The sequence below is a fragment of the Dipteris shenzhenensis genome, chromosome 5 (assembly GCF_047967505.1).
Source record: "Dipteris shenzhenensis isolate YYH24624 ecotype China chromosome 5, Dip_SZ_1.0, whole genome shotgun sequence".
Lineage (NCBI taxonomy): Eukaryota > Viridiplantae > Streptophyta > Polypodiopsida > Gleicheniales > Dipteridaceae > Dipteris > Dipteris shenzhenensis.
The window spans coordinates 18421178-18440132 of NC_141600.1; the positions used below are offsets into that span (position 1 = coordinate 18421178).

The following is an 18955-nucleotide window of genomic DNA, read 5'->3' on the forward strand; positions in this document are numbered from 1 at the left end:
CCGGGCTAGAGCACCATATCTCGTGTGAGGCATGCTCGAGCTGCATGGATCATCATGAGCCGAGTGAAAACTGCACCCAAGTATGTGTAGGACTGCACAATCTCTACTGGCTGACCTCGGTAAGTGAAGCTATGTCGATAGAGCACTGGGTATGAGGTGTTGAAGATCAGAACCTTGGTCTTCCCAAGGTTAAATGTCAGATCTCTCTGTGTGCAGAACTCCTCGAGGGCCTCTAGATGTCTCTGTAATCCCTCTGCTGAGGACGACAAGAGGACTACGTCATCCGCTTATAGTAGTATTGGTACCAACAAATCAGCCAGCAGTGACCCCTCGCCTCCCGGGCGGTCTATGAAGGATGTGGTCTCATCAATGTGGAGGCTGAAGAGAGTTAGTGAGAGGGGGCATCCCTGTTTCACCCCAATCGTGCTCTCCACCCAGTTTGATAGGCCTCCTGGGGCGTGAACTCGTCCCTTGACAGACTCATATAGGCTCATCACCCCCCAAATCAAAACCTATGGGATGCATCTCTTGGAGTCTCCTGATCCTGCGGGATCGTGGGATAGTATCGAAAGCCTTCCGAAAGTCTACAAAACATGCATAGACTTTCTGACGCCTCGACCTCGCCTCCTCAATGATAGCCCTCAGTGTGAAGATGTGGTCTAGGGTGGAATGCTGTCTCCGAAATCCTGCCTGTCCTAGGGCACGTTGCCCATGTGCCTCTATGTGACTGCTGATCTCTCTCTCTATTACAGATCCATAGATCTTGGCCAGAGTGTGGCCAATCATGAGAGTGCGATAATTCCCAGTGTCCATGGGGTCACCTGCCTTGTGTATTGGGACGATGGTGGTAGTGCTCCAAGAGGGTGGAAAGCCGTCGCATATGGCATGGTTGAACATCTGTGCTAGGATCGAGGCCAAAACCTCGTGCCCGTGTGCGAAATGCTTCGTCCGTAGCCCCTCATGATCGTGTGCTCTCCGGTTATGTAGCCGACGAAGTGCCGCCTGCATATTCTGTGTAGTGAACAAGTGACAAGTGGCGGGTGTGGGCATAGTGGACATATCATGTGGTGCCTGCATCGGAACATCATAGAGAGAGCATGCGTATGTGTGCCAAACACCCAGGTCTGTGATGGGGATAGGCAACTTCCTCTCCGATAGGAACCCCCATCCAATAGTAGGATCCCCTCCTTTGAACGAACTAATCACCTCGTCCATCCTATGGGTGAGGAAAGCCCACCGCTTGCGGCGTGTCAGCCGTCGTGAGATCCTCTATGCCTCAGGTGGTGTCAAGTGGCTAAGGGCTTGCTCACGTGTGAGGTGAGCTCTCATCTCTTTGCGCTCATCATCATACCAGGGATTCTGAGGCATCTCTCCCATTGAAACGCGCCCAGGCCGAGTTGTAGGGAAAGATCTGATAGCTGCGTCTGTGACCACTATGGCAAGGGTGTCTGATGCATGTGTGAGGTCTACCTTGTCCCCAAGTAGTAAACCTGGAAGCTCTTGTGCCAAATGGCTCACGTAAACGGGGTCAAGGATTCTCCTTTCTTCTCTGAGACTCCTACAGGGTTGAGGTGGCACTTTTAGCCTCAGCCTTGGTTGTTTTCCACCTCACTTTGAGGGGGTTTTATTTATCCTCATGATTTCATGATGTTGTATTTCCGCTCAGAGCTTGCTCTAGCGAGTTTCTTTCTTACTTAATAGAAGTCTCTTTTTTGAAAAAAAAAAAGGCTCACGTAAACGGGGTCAAGGGTCCGGTCAAAGTGGATCCGTACACAAGTGGGAGTAAGGGGGGGCTTTCCATGTGACTAGCGTAGTGGTGGAGATACTGAAGGATATGTATGAGTGGTCAGCACCTAGCGGGGGAGGAGGCACAACGAAGTCGTGTACCTGCGAGGTGAAGGATAGGGGACCGAATATGTAATCCACTGTACTAGTACCTCCGCCATGCAGGAAACAAGTGAACCCACCGATAATGTCCATCTCTATAGGCCATTATATATGATTAGGTCATGGACAGCCCCCAGATCAAGTAGATGCCGGCTGTATCCCATCACGTGTGATGCATCTGGTGTAAAGTCAAGTAGGCCCACTTGCTTGTCACCTGTGCGTGCATTGAAGTCACCAAGAAGGAGGCTGTCTCCTAGTTTGGAGAACTCAATGAGATCATCATGTATCGTCTCATATGGGCTGTGTCCCTTCGTAGTGACTGCGTGTGCATAAGGTGATGTATTTGGGGGAAAGTAGCACACTGTCATGTAGATTGGTCGGGCATCAGGTATCTGGACACGGACCCACATATGTCGCGCATGTTCCTCTCTCCGAACCATTGAAATGAAAGGTCTCAAATGTGATTTGAAGAGGATGGCCACTCCTCCGGAGCCACGCACTCCACTGTCTCCCCTCATTTCCTTCCGGTGGGCTGACTCCCATGTATATCTTGCCACAGTGGGTAGTCCTCTCTCTGGACTCTCATGTGTCTCGGTGTAAAAGATCATGTCTCTCCCAGTGTATGTCTCCGAGAATCCTCCTGGGTGAGACCAAAGTGTGCCATTACAGTTCCACACTACCATCTTGAGTTCATTATGTGCATTCATCCCATTGGTCTGACACCATCATAACTCCCCATCTTCCTTCTCTTCCCTGGCTGGTCTCTCACGGATAATGACTTTACCATCTCTATATACAGCCCATTTTCCTGCCTCCCTTGCTGCCATTACCCGTACCATTCCCTCCCTTCTGTGCCCCTGCTGTAGGAGGGTTAGATCATCATCCAAATATATCCTGGTCCCTTTCAATGCTGCTGTCATGTTCATAATGGTGGACCTATCCATGGCATTCTGGAATTTCAGTACTAAGGGTCTCATTAGTGTTTCAGCTTTACCTACTCTCTAGGCTGTCTCGCATGTGAGATTAACACCCATTTTAGGGAACAAAACTTGGGCATCTGCCATCGGGGTATCTCCCACCATCAAGCCCCTTACAAGCACATTCAAGACCTTGCTGGATCTCCTTTTCTCTTCTCTAGAGTATTTGAGATAAACTCCTTCTTGGTTGCAACTGATCCCTTTTTAACCACTGCTGTCCATTCAAGCCTTTCTTCTTTCCCTTTATTGAGTTGTTGTGTGATCTCAGCATGTTTCCCAATCATTGTGGCCTGCATGGCCAGCATCTCTTTTTTGAGAGCTGCATTCTCTGTTCTCAGTATTTCCATGGCTTTACAACTCCCCTCTGAAGGCATTTGCATATCCTTCATTTGCTGTAGTTCAACACCCAGTGAATGCATCTTGTCTTGGAGCTTTACCTTCTCATTAATCCATTCTGTTTTTTCTTCTCCCCAGTCCTCTTTCTTGGCCATTTCTTTCCTCCATTCTTCTTGTATTTTCCCTCCCTGCTTTTTAAACTCAGCAAGGGTCTTGTCAACATGGGATTTTTCAGCCAATAAGGCCACATTTGTGGCCTCTAGGCTGTCTATTTTTTCAATTAGCACGAGACATATTTTGTTGAGGCATGTGAGCACTTCAGTGGTACCTTTGTGGGCTGTCCCATTCGAGACGGCTGTCAGAGCTGATTCCAAGGCTTGTTTTTCCCAAATGTCCTCCACACACCCTCGTGTAGGTATAGTGCAAAGTAGATTTGAAGAAAAACCCTTGTAGAGAAATATTGATCTTACATTCTTGCACAGGATCCCTCCCCTTTTCCCCTTGATTGCGGGCCTTTCTTGATCTTGGTGTGTTGCAGGTCGCGTGTAGCTGATGCGGAGCTTTGGAGCTAGGCCATGAGGGCCTGTTGGAGTGTCGAGTAGGGCCAATGGGCTGCAGGGATACCCAGCACTAGCCCAAGGCTAGCAGCAGGCTTGAGGGCAGCTGAGGAGCAGGCGCAGCTGCTCGCCACTGCTGGGACAGCTGGCACAGCTGCTCGTGGCCTAAGGCAGCAGCCCAGCTGCTGTATGGCCAAGCCTAGAGGCTTGCGGTAGGCCTAGAGTCCTGCCTACATGAACAGCAGGTGCGGCAGCAGCGACAGCAGGGGAGATGACGGGCAGCAGAGGAGATGCGACAGCGGGGGGGTTGGTGTGATAGCAGGGGAGGTTGCGGGGGGGCTGGTGTGACAGCAGAGAGGGCTGAGGGAGGGGGAGGGGCTAGGGAGGCGGAGGGGCTGAGAGAGAGAGAGAGAGAGTTCTCAGCAAGAAGAAGAATTCATGACGCCGAATTACAAAGGTTTATTTTGGGAGCAGATTTACATTGGTATGAGGCACCTCTGGTCTGGTTATGAGAGAAGTTTGGAAAGGCCCTCGAAGCTGTCTCTGAGAAGGCAGTGGTATCGTCCATGGATCTTGTAGTAGGTTGGGCAATAGAAGGCAAAGTGCTCCTCTGACTCGACCTCATGCCGCTCATAGTGTGCAGATACGATTCTCTCTGGGTATCCCCTCTGGTCGTCCACTCTCGATACGGGATTGGTGCGATGACACATGAAACTGCCCAATGGCAGTCCTAAGCGATGTGCCAGGTGGATCTTGGCGGGATAATGTAACCCTCCTTGGAGATGCGTAAGCAGTGGTCCCCATAGAAGCTGAGCTTCATAGGAGGCTCTGTTTGTGCCAACGAGGTCCTGAATGTGTGTAACTGCAGAAGATCCTCTCGGATGATTGGATTGAACTCGTTGCCCCGGAACGGGACAAACGGAGTATCAATGCTATACTGGAAGGGTGGCAGCCTGTCTATATGGAAACCCAGTCTCTCGAACCATCTGTATGTTTGTGTGTGAGAGAGAGAGAGAGAGAGAGAGAGAGAGAGAGAGAGAGGATATGATATGATTGGCATGCTTCTAGTCGTGATGATGATGCACTTCCTCAGGCTTGTAACCTGCCCATGTTGGCCCTACCACCTGATATTCCTTTCTGTCATTAAAATGTAATAGTTTCCATATTTCCTCCAGCCTACATGGGTGCCTATATCTGTGCAGGAGACACCTTTGATGGAGGTTTGTGAATCTTATAATGTGGCAAGGGGCATGGTACAAGCACTGCAGGAGAGTTCTGGGAGATTCGCATCCATGGTAGCAGCTTTCTGTGAGAGGCTTGGCTGGCATGATCTTGAGGGTTTGGTCTCTAAGTTCCAGAGTCGTGTGTCCTTTGGTGTGAGAGCAGAAATCGTAGAGCTTACAGAGATTCCATTTGTAAAGGTAAACGTCCTGTTTCTATTTTCCAAATGTTATTGTGTTGGTAGAACGATATTTAGTTGTTGTTGCGCTGATAGTTTTGAAATAGCAAGTGTTAACTATATTAGAGTGTTGTGCAGGCTTCAAGGGCAAGAGCACTGTATAAGGCAGGTCTAAGAAGCCCACAGGCTGTTGCTGAAGCCACTATATCTGAGTTGGCAACAGCCCTGTTTGAGTCTTCATCTTGGGCATCTCAAGGTGTGTAGGAACAGTGTTTATTCTGGCGGTTACAAGATAGTCAGAATCGTATCTACTGCTTGTTGGAAACTATGGAATGTTGTTATCATCTGTATTAGACTGAAATGAATAATTTGCTTGACAAGGATAAAATTGTAGATTATACTAAGACACTTAAAAATGAGTTTCTTTTATAAATAAACTGAAGCTATTATGAGCTAGGAAATATAATATCCTCTTGCCTATTCAAATGCATTTTATGAGCCATTTTGAGGATGTTTTGCCATAGTTGCAAGACTTGTCTCTGTATATGATCCCTCGTTTTAGAGCAATTTTGAACATACAATGCCGATATTACAATTGTGGTGTTTGCCTCCTATCTATGTTGCTTTCTGTGAGAATTTACTCCTCACCTTGTTGTTGGCCAAGATGGCTATTGCTTGTAGGAGTGTGTAATTTCCAGCTGCCCCCTGTCTCTCATCCCCCCTTCATACCAGCCCCATTTCCATCTCTCTAGGTGCATGCAATCCCATCCGACGCTTGGGAGGTGCTCGTCACTGTTACGCTCTAGCCGAGGTAGCATGAACTCGGAAGAATCAGTCGACATTTCCCTTAATGGATCTATCTCTGTAATATATGTGTTTGCGCTTCATGTAAATGATCGGGAGGGATTTAATGTCAAGGTCCTAGGTGAGGGCTGATAGCACCAGACTAGGTAGATCTAAGGCCAAGGGCCTAGTGCAAAGATTGTGCCTAGGGGCAAGGAATTTAATGCATCCCAAGAGAGGGGTGAAATGTTGCATCAGGAAGGCCCTATATGGATGACATGTGGCATCTAGATCTATCTAGGGAATTGGGGCTTGCTGAGGCTAGTGAGAGAAGAGAAGAGGATTATTCACGTCGATTTTGGTAACGAAGATCTCTGTCTGCTAGTCAGTGTCAGCAAGATTTGGCTGGGAGGTTATTCATGGTGCTGCTTCCGTGATCTGCAGTAGAAGTTAGATAATCAGTGCTTTACATTTGGTATCAGAGCAAGGCTAGAGGATGAAAGGGGATTCATGATCTATGACGAAACCTGCGAAGGCTACTGGTGATGGAACGTGAAGTGATGAAGCGATGGAGTGCAAGGTTCTCGCAAGGATGATCTAATCCGTGTATCGCATGATCAATCCGAGCCGTTGCTGGAGCGCAGGTGTGACAGCAAATGTGTGGGCGTGATATACGACGTGGTCATGGAATAGACCAGCGAGCTCTGTGCATGGGCGACGCACCGACAGAGTGTTCGACTATGGACTCTTTGGCCACCAGCTTCATTCATCTTAGGTAAGCCGTTGACTGACGCACGGGCAGTCACTCAAGAACGGGGAGGCCTGCAACGCAAAAGTGAAGTCGAGGAAACGAACTTGCTGTGCAACTTGCTGCGTGTGACGCCCAACGGGGAAACAGACGAAGGTTTCGTGACCTTCACGCGACAAACGAAGTGACTGTTGTGGGTTCGATCGGCGCTGGCTTACGAATTGGCCTACGCAAGGTTGTTGCAGAGCGCAGGAAAGGCTGGTTGACAGACTAGCGAAGTGGTTGAAGCTTAAAGGCACAGGGCCTGCAGGCTTCGTGGACATCTGTATTCGTGAATATCCAGGGGATCAAACTAGGGAGCGAGTTCATAGACCAGGGGGCTTTCTGTGACTTCTGTCAATTCTGTGTTTTCCTTTCTTGATTTAGTTTGTTGATGCTCCGCTTGCATAAGAGCTTACAGTTTACGATGCTATAGGGACAGATTATGCCTGTGCAGATGCCTGTGTACTTCAGTCTGAGTTAACTTGCAGAAATTTCCCTAGTATAGGGAAAGTGGTATTTGGTTATATGCTTGTGTCAAATGCCCAGTTAGTTAGCCGGAGCTGCTGCTCCTCCCCGTTCCCCTGCTGCTCCCCCTCCCTCAGCCCCCGTCTCTCTCCCCCCTCAGCCTGTCCCTCGCCCCTCCCTGCTGCTCCCCCCCCTCCCCCCCTGCTGCTCCGCCCCCTCCCCCTGCCTGTCCCTCGCTCCCTCCCCCTGCCCTTCCGCCCCCTCTCCCTGCTTCCGCCCCCTCCCCCCTGCTGTCCCGCCCCCTCTCCCTGCCTCCGTCCCCTCCCCCCTGCTGCTCCGTCCCCTCTCCCTGCCTCCGCCCCCTCCCCCCTGCTGCTCCGCCCCCTCCCCCCTACCTTCGCCCCATCCCCCCTGCTGCTCCGCCCCCTCTCCCTGCCTCCTCCCCCTTCCCCTTGCTGTTCCGCCCCTTCCCCCTGTCCCGCCCCCTCCCTTGCTTGCCCCTCGCCTCCCCCCTGCTGTCCCGCCCCCTCCCTGCTTGCTCTCCCGCCCCCTCTCTTCCTCTCACTCCTCCCTTTCTTCTCCTCTCCTTTCCCCCTCCCTCCCTCTCAGCTTGCCCCTCTCCCCTCTCAGCCCCAGCCCCTCTCCTCCTTCCCTCCCCTTCCCCCCTGCTTCCTCCTTGCCTCCTTTCCCCTCCCTTGCCCCCCGCAGCTTTTTTGGAACGGAAGGAGCTTTTATTCTGTTCGAGTCGGCCTCCTCACCTTGATTGGCGATGGATACCCTGTCAGCCAATCCTACTCCATCTCCACCGGCCACGAAAACTATCACTTTCTCTAAAGACGAGTTGCAGCAGCTCAAGAAGGATGTAGAGATTGAGTGCTCTACCACATTGCTAGCACGCATCTTCGGGTCTCACCCTTCCAGATCCCAAGCCAGAGACTGGATGCTTGCGGCTCTCCCCCCAGACCTCACTCCTCGATTATTAGATGTTCGCCTTCTGGGACGAGGTTTTTTCCAGGTTGTTTTTGACACTCCAGAGGCTGCGAGCACTGTGCTCAAGGCCGAGTTTTTACACCTGGGACACAGGAAGATCTTCTTTGAAGCCTTTCACCTTGGTTTCGACCCAGTAGAGGCAGATAAGAAAATCTTCTCGCTCTTCATCAGGTTCCCCAGGCTTCCCCAGGTTTGCCATCGACTTCTTTCTGTTATTGGGGAGCATTTTGGCGCAGTTGTTGAGATCCCACCCCTCCCTGGGTTGCCATTGACTACAGCAGAGGCAACCAAGGCTGATGGGGTTCCTAGAGTTAGGGTCCTTTGCAAGGATCCTAACCTCAAGATGGACCACGTCATGATCCAGCGCCCGGATGGTTCCTTTTTTCGCCAGAGAGTGGAGATTTCAGGCAGGCAGGACCAGTGCAGGATTTGCAGGACCTCGGGACACTTTGCCAGGGATTGTCCCAGGAAGAAGAAAAGGCCTAAGAAGCCCTCTGGTACAGCTACCGCCTCAGGGCATCGACAGGGGGGACAGGGGGGGGATTAGACCCGGCACTTGCCCCTCGACCTCGACAGAGGGGTGGTACAGGTCCAGCTCCTGCTCCTTGTTCTTCACGTGGCGGTCCTGCTCAGTCAGGTGGTGGTACAGGTCCAGTACCTTTTCCTCGGCCTCGTCAAGGCCTCGTCAGGGGGGTGGTACAGGTCCTTCACCTGCTCCTCGACCCCCACCTCCCTCAGGCACACGCGACGCTTTACAGTGGGTTCCAATATGTGTGCAGGTCCCTCCTTCAGTTCACGAGGGTACCTTAGTAGACTCTGCTTCACCTCGAGCTGTCCTTCCTGTCTCACCTTGCACAGTCCGAGACGCTGAAGCTGCTTCGACCTCCTCCCCAGATGCAGCTTCTTCCTTAGATCCAGCACTGCCAGATGTTCCTCTTGAGGACGGAGAGATCTCCGCGGCTGGGCAGACACCGGGTAGAGAGCATTCCTCACTCCCTCCCTTGGATAGGGGGAAGGGGATAGCTTACACTGTTGATCCTCTTCCCTCACAAGGGATCCTTCGTACTCCGGTGTCTGGATTGCTCCACAGGAACTCGTTTTCAGCCTTGGCAGAGAGTTCAGATTTCCCAGAGGAGGAGTTTGTGCCCGCTACTTTTGGGGAGCCAGTGGTTGGGTTTCCTATTGATAGGGCTTCTTCTTCAGGTGCCAGGATTCTTTCCCCTATTGACTTTCCTCCACTGGGTTCCTTCCCTCCTTCCTCGAGCAGGAGGTCTTCCCCTGTTGAGGGGTTTGTTTCCGCCACTAGGTCGGGTAAGGTGTTCCACTCTACATCCTCCCGTCGATGAGGATTATCAGTTGGAACATACAGGGCCTAGGTGGCGTCCCACATCGCCACCGTAGACAGCTGATCCGGGATCAGCTTCATCCAGGTGTTACTGGGGGTCCCATTGATATATTATTTATTCAAGAGCACAAGCTGGATTATAGAGATTGTGCCAAGTCAGGCAAGTTGCTTTCAAGACATACTTTTTGGTCGCCTGCATTGGGCACTAGGGGAGGCACTTCTATTTCAGTTTCGCAGTCGGTTCTCCCCTTAGTTGTTGGGCACGGAGTCATTATCCCCTCTAGAGCTCAGTGGATTATTCTTTTGATTGGAGGGCGTAAGGTTGGCTTCCTTAACCTATATGCCTCCAACATTAGAGGGGAACGTGTCCTTATGTGGAAGACTTTGCTCTCCTGGGCCCCCATTGTGGATTCTTGGGTGATTGGAGGTGACTTTAACATGGTCGAGTTACCTTCAGACAAAAAAGGGGGTAGAGAAGGCGGACTTCACTCTTTGGAGAGAGCAGCTTGGGATGCCTTCCTTTTCCATTTCTGTGGCAGAGATACTTGGTGTGATGATGCCTTTCTTATTCAGCCACAGTCCCTCCTGTTCTCTTGGTCGAACAGGAGGCAACAGATGCCTATTCATGCACGCATTGACAGATTTTATGTAGATGACTGGGCACTAGACAAAGGTGGATCGGTATGCATTGCTGCGGGGGTTTCCACCTCAGACCATTTCCCTGTTGTTCTGGCTATCTCAGAGCCTCACTTGAGAGGCCGATCTGCCAACATTAGGATTCCAGATGCCTTTTACACATGCCTTTTACACAGAGGAGGACCTTACAGAGGCAGCCCTACGGATATGGTTTGCTCATGTCCAGGGTGGGCAGCCACATCCTTCACATTTAGCCGCTGCCCTCTCTGGTATTAGCGACTTTTACTGCTCAGTTGCTTCTACCAGGAGACGAGATATTCTCAGACGTGAGATTGGTGTTCGCCAGCAGTTAGCAGCTTTGCAGAGGGAAGAGCAGAAACGGCCTTCAGATGCTTGGATTCAGGAGCGCCTTGCTACAGCGAGGGCTCATCTGCAGTTATTGCTTGATCAGAGGCTTGATCAGAGAGCAGAGTATGCCTTTCATGCACGGGAGTCCTTCTGGATTCAGATGGGTGGTAGAGTCAATAAACACTTTTTCTCTACTCTTGGCCCTAGACATAGTAGAGAGAGTGTATCTCAGCTTATTGACTCACATGGGGTTTTACAGACAGAGCCAGATGACGTCTTACGCATAGCTTCAGATTTCTATGCCACCCTCCTTACTGCTGATCCTGAGACACACGATATAGAGGATGCTAGACAGGCTATTTGGCAGAGTATCCCAGTGTTGGTGAATCCGGATATGCATGTTCTACTTGACGCACCTTTCACCAACACAGAGTTCAGGACTGCACTTTCAGCCCTTCACAAGGGCAAGTGCCCAGGTTTAGATGGCCTCACCCCGTCTTTTTTCATTGCATTTTGGGATATGATTGGAGACTATATTACTTCAGCCATGCAGGCCATTTGGGACTCTGGCGAGATGCCTGAATCGCTTACAGAGGGCCTCATCCACCTTATCCCAAAAGGAGGTAGCAGAAATTTATTGTCCCAGTGGAGGCCTATCACACTTCTGGGGACTTGTTACAAGATTCTGGCCAAGGCTATCAGCCTCCGATTGCAGCCACTTCTCCCTGATCTTATTCATGACACTCAGACGGGATTTGTGCATGGCAGAAGTATTTTTGATAACATTTTTTCTTTCTGGGAAGCTTCAGAGTGGGCCATGCAGAGTGGCCAGAATCTTGCCATTCTACTGTTGGATTTTGAAAAAGCTTATGACAGAGTAGATTGGAGTTTTTTGGAGGGCACCCTTCTACGCTTTGGATTCACTGATGTTTGGATCAGAGGTGTTTCCTCTTTGTACAGATCAGCCCATAGCCAGGTACTTATTGGTGGGGTAAGGGGTGAGAGATTTCAGATTTCGAGATCAGTCCGTCAAGGATGCCCCCTTGCTCCTTTCCTTTTTTTATTCGTGGCCGAAGCTATGAGCATCTATGTTAGATCTCAAGCTGACATCTTTGGGCTGAGACTTCCCATCAGAAGAGAAGAGGAGCTGCTTGACAGTGAGTTGGCTGATGACACAGCGATTTATTTGGATGCCTCTCCACAGACATTGACTTCTTTCAGGACAGCATTGGATTTATTTTGCTTGGCGGCAGGGGCGCAGATAAATTGGCATAAATCCAATGGCTTTTGGATCAGTGATGAGGACACTCCAGTTTGGGGGCTTGACATAGGGTTCACTTGGGTTCAGAGGGGTGTGCCTATCAGGTATTTGGGCTGCCAGGTCGGCTTGGGTATTTCTACCACGCAGCAGTTTGCTCCCGTGTTGGAGAGCATCAGAAGGAAGCTTCTCTTTTGGAGCTCAGCCAAGCTGGATCTTGCCTCTAGAGTTGTGGTGGTCAACCAGGTCCTCTTGGCCACTGCCTGGTTTATTTGTTCATGTTGGTGCCGTTCTAGGGACTGCATCATTCAGCTCAGAAGACCGATCAGGAACTTTCTCTGGAGTGGGCTTGATGGCACAGCAGATGCCTTAGCTAGAGTGGCTTGGGAGACCCTCATCCTCCCTACACAGGATGGGGGTCTCAATATTATTGATCCAGATTTACAGTGCAGAGCCTTACTTTGCAAGATAGTGGTGCGAGGACTTATGCCAGGACAGGAACCGTGGAAGGACTTTCTTATCAGCAGCATACAGAGGTGCACACCTTCCTCAGGAGGAGAATGGATGAGCAGTGTTAGATGGATCTTCACCTCAGCACACCTCAGATCACCTTCATCCCCTCTCATGGTTGCCATTCTGAAAGCTTGGGCTAGTTTCAGAAGCTCTCTTCGGAGGATTCCTCCTTCCTCCCGGGAAGAGATTGATAGGCAGCCCATCATGTGGAACGACAGTATTTTAGATGATCGTGGCAGACCACTGGGTGCCTCACTCTACATGCAGTGGGCCAGGTGGGAGAGGGGACCTGCTTCTTCTTTGGGATCTTGGAAAGCTTTCCGTAGGCTTCCAGAGGAAACCAAGTCAAGGTTGACAGGACATCTCAGAGGGAGTGCAGGGAGGATCTTGCAGAGATTGAGACAGCCCTTCCAGAGGCTTGGATAGACACAGATGATATGCCTCTCACTTCCTCCACTTGGGCAGGTACTTTCTCGAGAGGCGGGGTTCCACTTCAGGTCTTAGCCTTCCGAGATGCACAGGAGGATGCTTTGGTTTTCAGTGTCCAGGATGGTGGCAGATTGCTCAGATCTACAGATGATATCTTGCTTGAGTCTGCTTTTCAGCCTATCAGGGTCGTAGGCCTTTTGATGCAGGGATCAGATTCAGAGTGGTTCTTAGACCTTGACCCCCAGTTACTCTCCACCGGGTCTTGGAGACTTTGGCTCTATGGAGGAGTTCCCATCAGGTATTTACAGTGGTACCCCGGAGAGTGGGAGTGGATTGACGCGGGGCATCGAGAGAAGACCATCCCCTTCTTTCGTTACACGGTCAGTAATGCCAGGAGATTTCAGCTCAGTAGTAGAGGCTGGAGACCCTCCAGAGTTCCTCATTGGGAGACTTTTGGTATTACTGCGGATCAGCAGAGGTACTTCTGGAGGAGGCTCTGGAAATCCCACAGGAATAGAAAGATCACTATCTTCTTTTGGCTTTCTATTCATGGAGGGATTGTAGTGAACCTTTGGAGGTCCAGATTCGGAGCCGACCCTACTTGCCCTCGTTGCCTTTCTGCTTCGGAGTCTATTCAGCACTGCTTATGGGATTGCAGACAGGCGAGATTGATTTGGATGGGGATAGCCAGGATCTTCAGTCACTTTGCCCACTCCCCACTCTTTATGACTTGGGGCTCGGTGGCTTGGCTTTCTCTTACAGGACCTCAGGTTTTCTATGAGGGACTTGACTCCTCTCGGGCCATCGACGTCATCGGGTTGAGTTCTGCTCGTTGGATGTGGTTCCACACCATCCTTTCACAGCTGTACATGCCTCTGTGGATACTTCTTGGGAGATTATAGCGAGCATAGCAGCCTGGCATATCTGGAGAGCCAGATGCACAGAGGCTATGGAGAGCACTCAGGTTCATCCCTCGCACACATTGGCTAGTATCTGGACAGACATCGTACACACTCTGATGGCCGTATGGACGGGTATGCAGGGGGACTCCCGTGTAGCCTCAGCTAGGAGGGCTTCTTTCTTCAGGGAATGGAAGGATTCTCCTTTCTTCTCTGAATCTACTACAGGGTTGAGATGGCACTTTCAGCCTCAGCCTTGGTTTCTTTCCACCTCACTCTGAGGGGTTTTTTATTATCCTCATGATTTCATGATGTATTCCGCTTTGAGCTTGCTCTCGCGGGTTTTTGTTCTTACTTAATAGAAGTCTTTTTCATGGAAAAAAAAAAATGCCCAGTTAGTGTGCATGTCGAATTGTAGGAATTCCCTAGTATAGGGAATTGTGTCAGATGGTTGGTACACTGAATTGTGTCAACTTGTAAATACAGTTGGCTAGTGGTGGTATTATTTTAAAAAAAAAAAAAAACCCCAAATCAAAACAAAACAAACCACTCATAGAACGGAATGGAAGCAGAAGAAGGGGCTTCCACGAGGGACCCTGGTGAATCAGGAGTCCGGCCGACCCAGCAGGGATCGCGCCCAGTAGCTCACACTTTATCTAGCAGGATTGCATTGCTGGAGGATGCCTTGCAACAGTTGTTAGCGCAGCAATTACAGGCCAATGCAGGGCAATCCGAACTTAGGAGAGCGATACAAAGTATGTCTGCCAGACCTTCTCGAGAAGAGAAGGGAAAGGCTCCAATGGAACTGGAGTCTAGTGTCCATACGGTCGAGCCTAGGAAGGCTAAAGTGCCAAATATTGCAAATTACAGACCGGAAAAGTATTCTGGTCGGATGAACGATCGTAGCTCCGATGTCATTGAGACCTGGTTACACAAATGGGACGAGGCGTTTGCCATTTGTGAAATCAGAAATGACATCAAGAAGATCCGTGAGGCCACCCACATGTTTAGTGAGGCAGCGGATCGGTGGTGGATTAAACAACAAAAAGATGGTATAGCATCCACTACCTGGGAAGGGTTTAAAAGAGAGTTCAGGAAACACTTCTTACCTCCTGACGAAGCATCCCGAGCTTGGGATCAATATAGGAACCTTCGTCAGAGAAATTTATCAGTGGCAGAATACACTGATAAGTTTTGAGAGAGTGTAATGAAGGTTGACGAACCCCTGCCTCAGTCAATCCAAGTGAAAGATTTCATATTTGGATTGAATGATCGAATAAAAATGGAAGTTCGGGCTAAGTACGCGAACACGCTGGATGATGCAATAGCTATAGCCCTGAACTATGAGGATGCCAAGGGCAGCAAGCCAAGTGGGTTTGCACAGGTCGGAACCCAGTATGGGTATCCGAAGAGCTCATGCAGGAGTTTAATCTAACAATTCGGTACCGAAGAGGAAAAGACAATAAGGTTGCTGATGGGTTGTCTCGCATTATGCACAACCTGAGTTTCACGGTATTAGAGAGTGCTCTAATGACCGAGATAAGAGAAACTCAAAAAGTGGACGAGTTTGTCCAGAGCTTGTGGCCTAAGGCTCATGTGTTAAAACCCGGGGAAAATGAAAAGGATGACCTGGCATCCAGAAAAGGCCAAACTTATGCAAGATATGCCATAAGGGATGGTATGCTAGTTAGAAATGGCAAGGTTGTAGTACCTAGTCAGAATGATCTCAGGCAGAGAGTCATTCGACAATGCCATGATAGCCCGTGTGCGGGACATCCAGGAGTTGAGAAGACATATGATCTCGTGAAGCGAGATTTCTTTTGGCCAAAGATGAAAAAGCATATTCATGAATATGTGACACGGTGTTTCTCGTGTCAGGTAAGTAAGGCCGAGCGGGTGAAGCCACCCGGACTTTTACAGCCCTTGGAAATACCACTAAGTAAGTGGGAGAGCATTTCCATGGACTTTATTGTAGGACTGCCTGCAACGCAAGGAGGGTATGATTCTATCCTTGTGGTGGTTGATCGTCTAACCAAGATGGCTCATTTCATTCCGACTAGAGAGTCTGTTAGTGCCCCGCAAGTGGCGGATTTATTTATTAGACATATATTTCGTCTGCATGGATTGCCTAGATCCATAGTGTCAGACCGAGATGTCAGATTTACGGGTCATTTTTGGACGGTGGTATTTGAGGCACTGAGGACTGAGTTGGGAATGAGTAGTGGGGATCATCCTGAGACGGATGGTCAGATGGAGAGAGTCAACCATACTTTAGAGGATATGCTGAGGGCATATGTGTCATTGAGGCAACATACGTGGGACAAGTGGTTGCCATTGTTGGAGTTTGCCTACAATGATAGAAAACATTCCGCTACCGGGTTCAGTCCGTTTGAGCTGAACTATGGTTATAGACCCGCCAATCCAACTATAGTTGGAGTACCTCAGAAAGTGCCTAGTGCCGCGAACTTTGTAGTTCAGATGCGGGAGATGCTAGCACTTGTGAGAGCTAATATCCGCCAAGCTATGGATAGAGCCAAGGTGTATGCGGATGAAAACCGGTCTATAAGGGTATTTAAGGAAGGAGAAAAAGTTTTTCTCAGAGTTCCTTCGCACTCGAAGTCGTTGACTTCAGGAGAGTGTGCTAAGTTATCACCTCGATACTGTGGGCCGTGGTTGATTCTAAAGAGAATAGGCAGTGTAGCCTATAAATTGGAATTGCCACAAGGGTGTAAGGTGCACCCGGTTTTTCATGTTTCGTGCTTAAAGAAATTTTTACATACAGGTGACTCACTAATCGAAGGTGTGGTTTTGTTTAAGGAGATAAAGGATATTGCAAGGCGCAAACCAACAAGAATCCTGGACGGAGGAACAATGCAAATACGAAATCGGAAGATACCCACGGTGTTGGTTGCATGGCATGGTCAGCCTTTATCTGAAGCTACCTGGGAATCCGTATATCAGTTGCGGAGAGTGTTCTCAGATTTTATCATCGAGGACGCTGATGTCTGAAGAGGGAAGAAATGTTACGCTCTAGCCGAGGTAGCATGACCTCGGAAGAATCAGTCGACATTTTTTTTAATGGATCTATCTCTGTAATATATGTGTTTGCGCTTCATGTAAATGATCGGGAGGGATTTAATGTCAAGGTCCTAGGTGAGGGCTGATAGCACCAGACTAGGTAGATCTAAGGCCAAGGGCCTAGTGCAAAGATTGTGCCTAGGGGCAAGGAATTTAATGCATCCCAAGAGAGGGGTGAAATGTTGCATCAGGAAGGCCCTATATGGATGACATGTGGCATCTAGATCTATCTAGGGAATTTGGGCTTGCTGAGGCTAGTGAGAGAAGAGAAGAGGATTATTCACGTCGATTTTGGTAAAGAAGATCTCTGTCTGCTAGTCAGTGTCAGCAAGATTTGGCTGGGAGGTTATTCATGGTGCTGCTCCCGTGATCTGCTGTAGAAGTTAGATAATCAGTGCTTTACAGTCACTGCCTCCGTACATGTGAACCACCAGGTTTTGAGATCCCCGATTCAGAAGGTAAAGTTTGCAAACTAAAGAAGGCACTTTACGGGCTGAAACAGGCCCCACGAGCGTGGTACCAGCGAATTGATGCCTACTTTCTGCAAAACGGGTTCAGGAGGAGCCCATCAGATGCAAATTTGTATATCTTCAGAGAAGGAGGCAGGTGTATGATCGTGGTCCTTTATGTGGACGACCTTGTCATAACAGGGAACCATGAAGAGAAGATCTCGCAAACGAAGCATTTGCTAGGAAGAGAGTTTGAAATGACAGACCTCGGACTGATGCATTTCTGTTTGGGGATTGAAGTTTGGCAGGAGCCGAAACAGATCTTCATTTCACAACTGAAATATGCTGGAGAGAAACTGAAAGCATTTGGCATGGCTGAGTGCAAAACAGGTGGTACCTCTATGGAGGTTGACATGAAGCTCTCAAACGAGGATCGATCACCACTGGTGGACGAAGCGAAGTACAGAAGGCTTGTGGGCAGCTTGATCTATCTGTGCAACACACGGCTGGACATCAGCTTTGCGACTGGTGTACTAAGCAGGTTTTCCAATAAGCCCCGGGAGAAGCATTGGAGGGCAGGGATGCGGGTGCTGAAATACATCAAAGGCACACTTGATTATGGCATCACCTATACCAAGGGCAACATCTTAACCGGATTCTGTGACTCGGATTGGGCAGGAGACGTGGACAACAGGAGATCAGTGACAGGGTACTGTTTCTCACTTGGATCTGGAGTTGTGTCATGGGTCAGCAAGAAGCAACCCACAGTTGCTCTTTCTTCTACCGAGGCCGAGTACAAATCTGCATGCTTTGCTTCTTGCGAGGCAGTGTGGTTGAGGAGGATTTTAGGGGACATGGGTGCAGTGCAGAACAAGCCTGCAGAACAAGCCTACGCAGTTATCATGTGACAATCAGAGTTGCATGGCGATTGCAAAGAACCCGGTGTTCCACGCTTACACAAAACACATTGAGATTCAATATCACTTTGTACGCGAGCTGATCATGGATGGAGAGGTCGAGTTGGTGTACTGTCCGACTACAGAGAATGCTGCGGACATCTTCACGAAGGCTCTTGGAAGAGATCTGCTGGAGAGGCATCTTCATCGACTTAGCATTGGGCCGAAAAAGTAAGTTCACTTGCGGGTGGACATTGAGGGGGGGTGTTAGATATCAATGCTCCACTCTCGTGTAACTACGCGGGAACCAGCTAACTCTACTTGTAAGCCCCCATATGAGGAGAAGGCATTTGAGTAGCTCGGTTATCCGGTAGGTCCTGGTTTGGACACCAGATGGGGGCCATGTGTGGCCTGATGGTTGGACGGCTTCAGATAGAGTTGGCACACCGCCAACTAGGCTACATGCAAGTGCGGGAAGACATCCCTTGTGACTGACCGCACTGAGGGTAGACGGAGCATTTCTCGGGGCAGCCCACTCTCGGGTTGCGGGGCCCGTTTGGAGCCTCAGATGATCCCGGATGGCTGTGGGCTGAACGGAAAACCGTAGGTTAGTTGCTTTGTTTTGCGCACCGGTTCTATCGTATGGTCGATGGCCTATTTCGAGACCGACCCCCAGTCGACCGTTTTGGGTGGACTGGGTCAGCCACCCAATTGAGCCTAACCGACTACGACTGGTGGCTATATAAGAGCAAGCCCGTGAAGCCCATTTCATCACTGGCTATAGCAACCTTGATTCCTTAGCATTCAGCCTTCGTCTTCTACTGTTTCCAGCATGCCATCGAAGCTTCTTTCACAGGAGCACACGGCTGGGAGGCAGCGCCATCTATTGTATCAGTTCTACAGTAATCAAATTTTTGATT

At 49.8% G+C, this 18955-nt stretch overlaps 1 protein-coding gene across 1 annotated transcript in view; it reads left to right on the top strand.

Annotated features, from left to right (window-relative positions):
- LOC147901704 (MUS308 and mammalian DNA polymerase-like protein) overlaps positions 1-18955 on the top strand; it is a 207354-nt gene that overhangs the window by 86913 nt on the left and 101486 nt on the right. Inside the window, exons 14-15 of the mRNA XM_087374355.1 lie at positions 4960-5178; positions 5295-5412. Of these exons, the coding sequence (XP_087230481.1) occupies positions 4960-5178; positions 5295-5412 (337 nt within the window). The remainder of the gene's footprint in view (positions 1-4959; positions 5179-5294; positions 5413-18955) is intronic.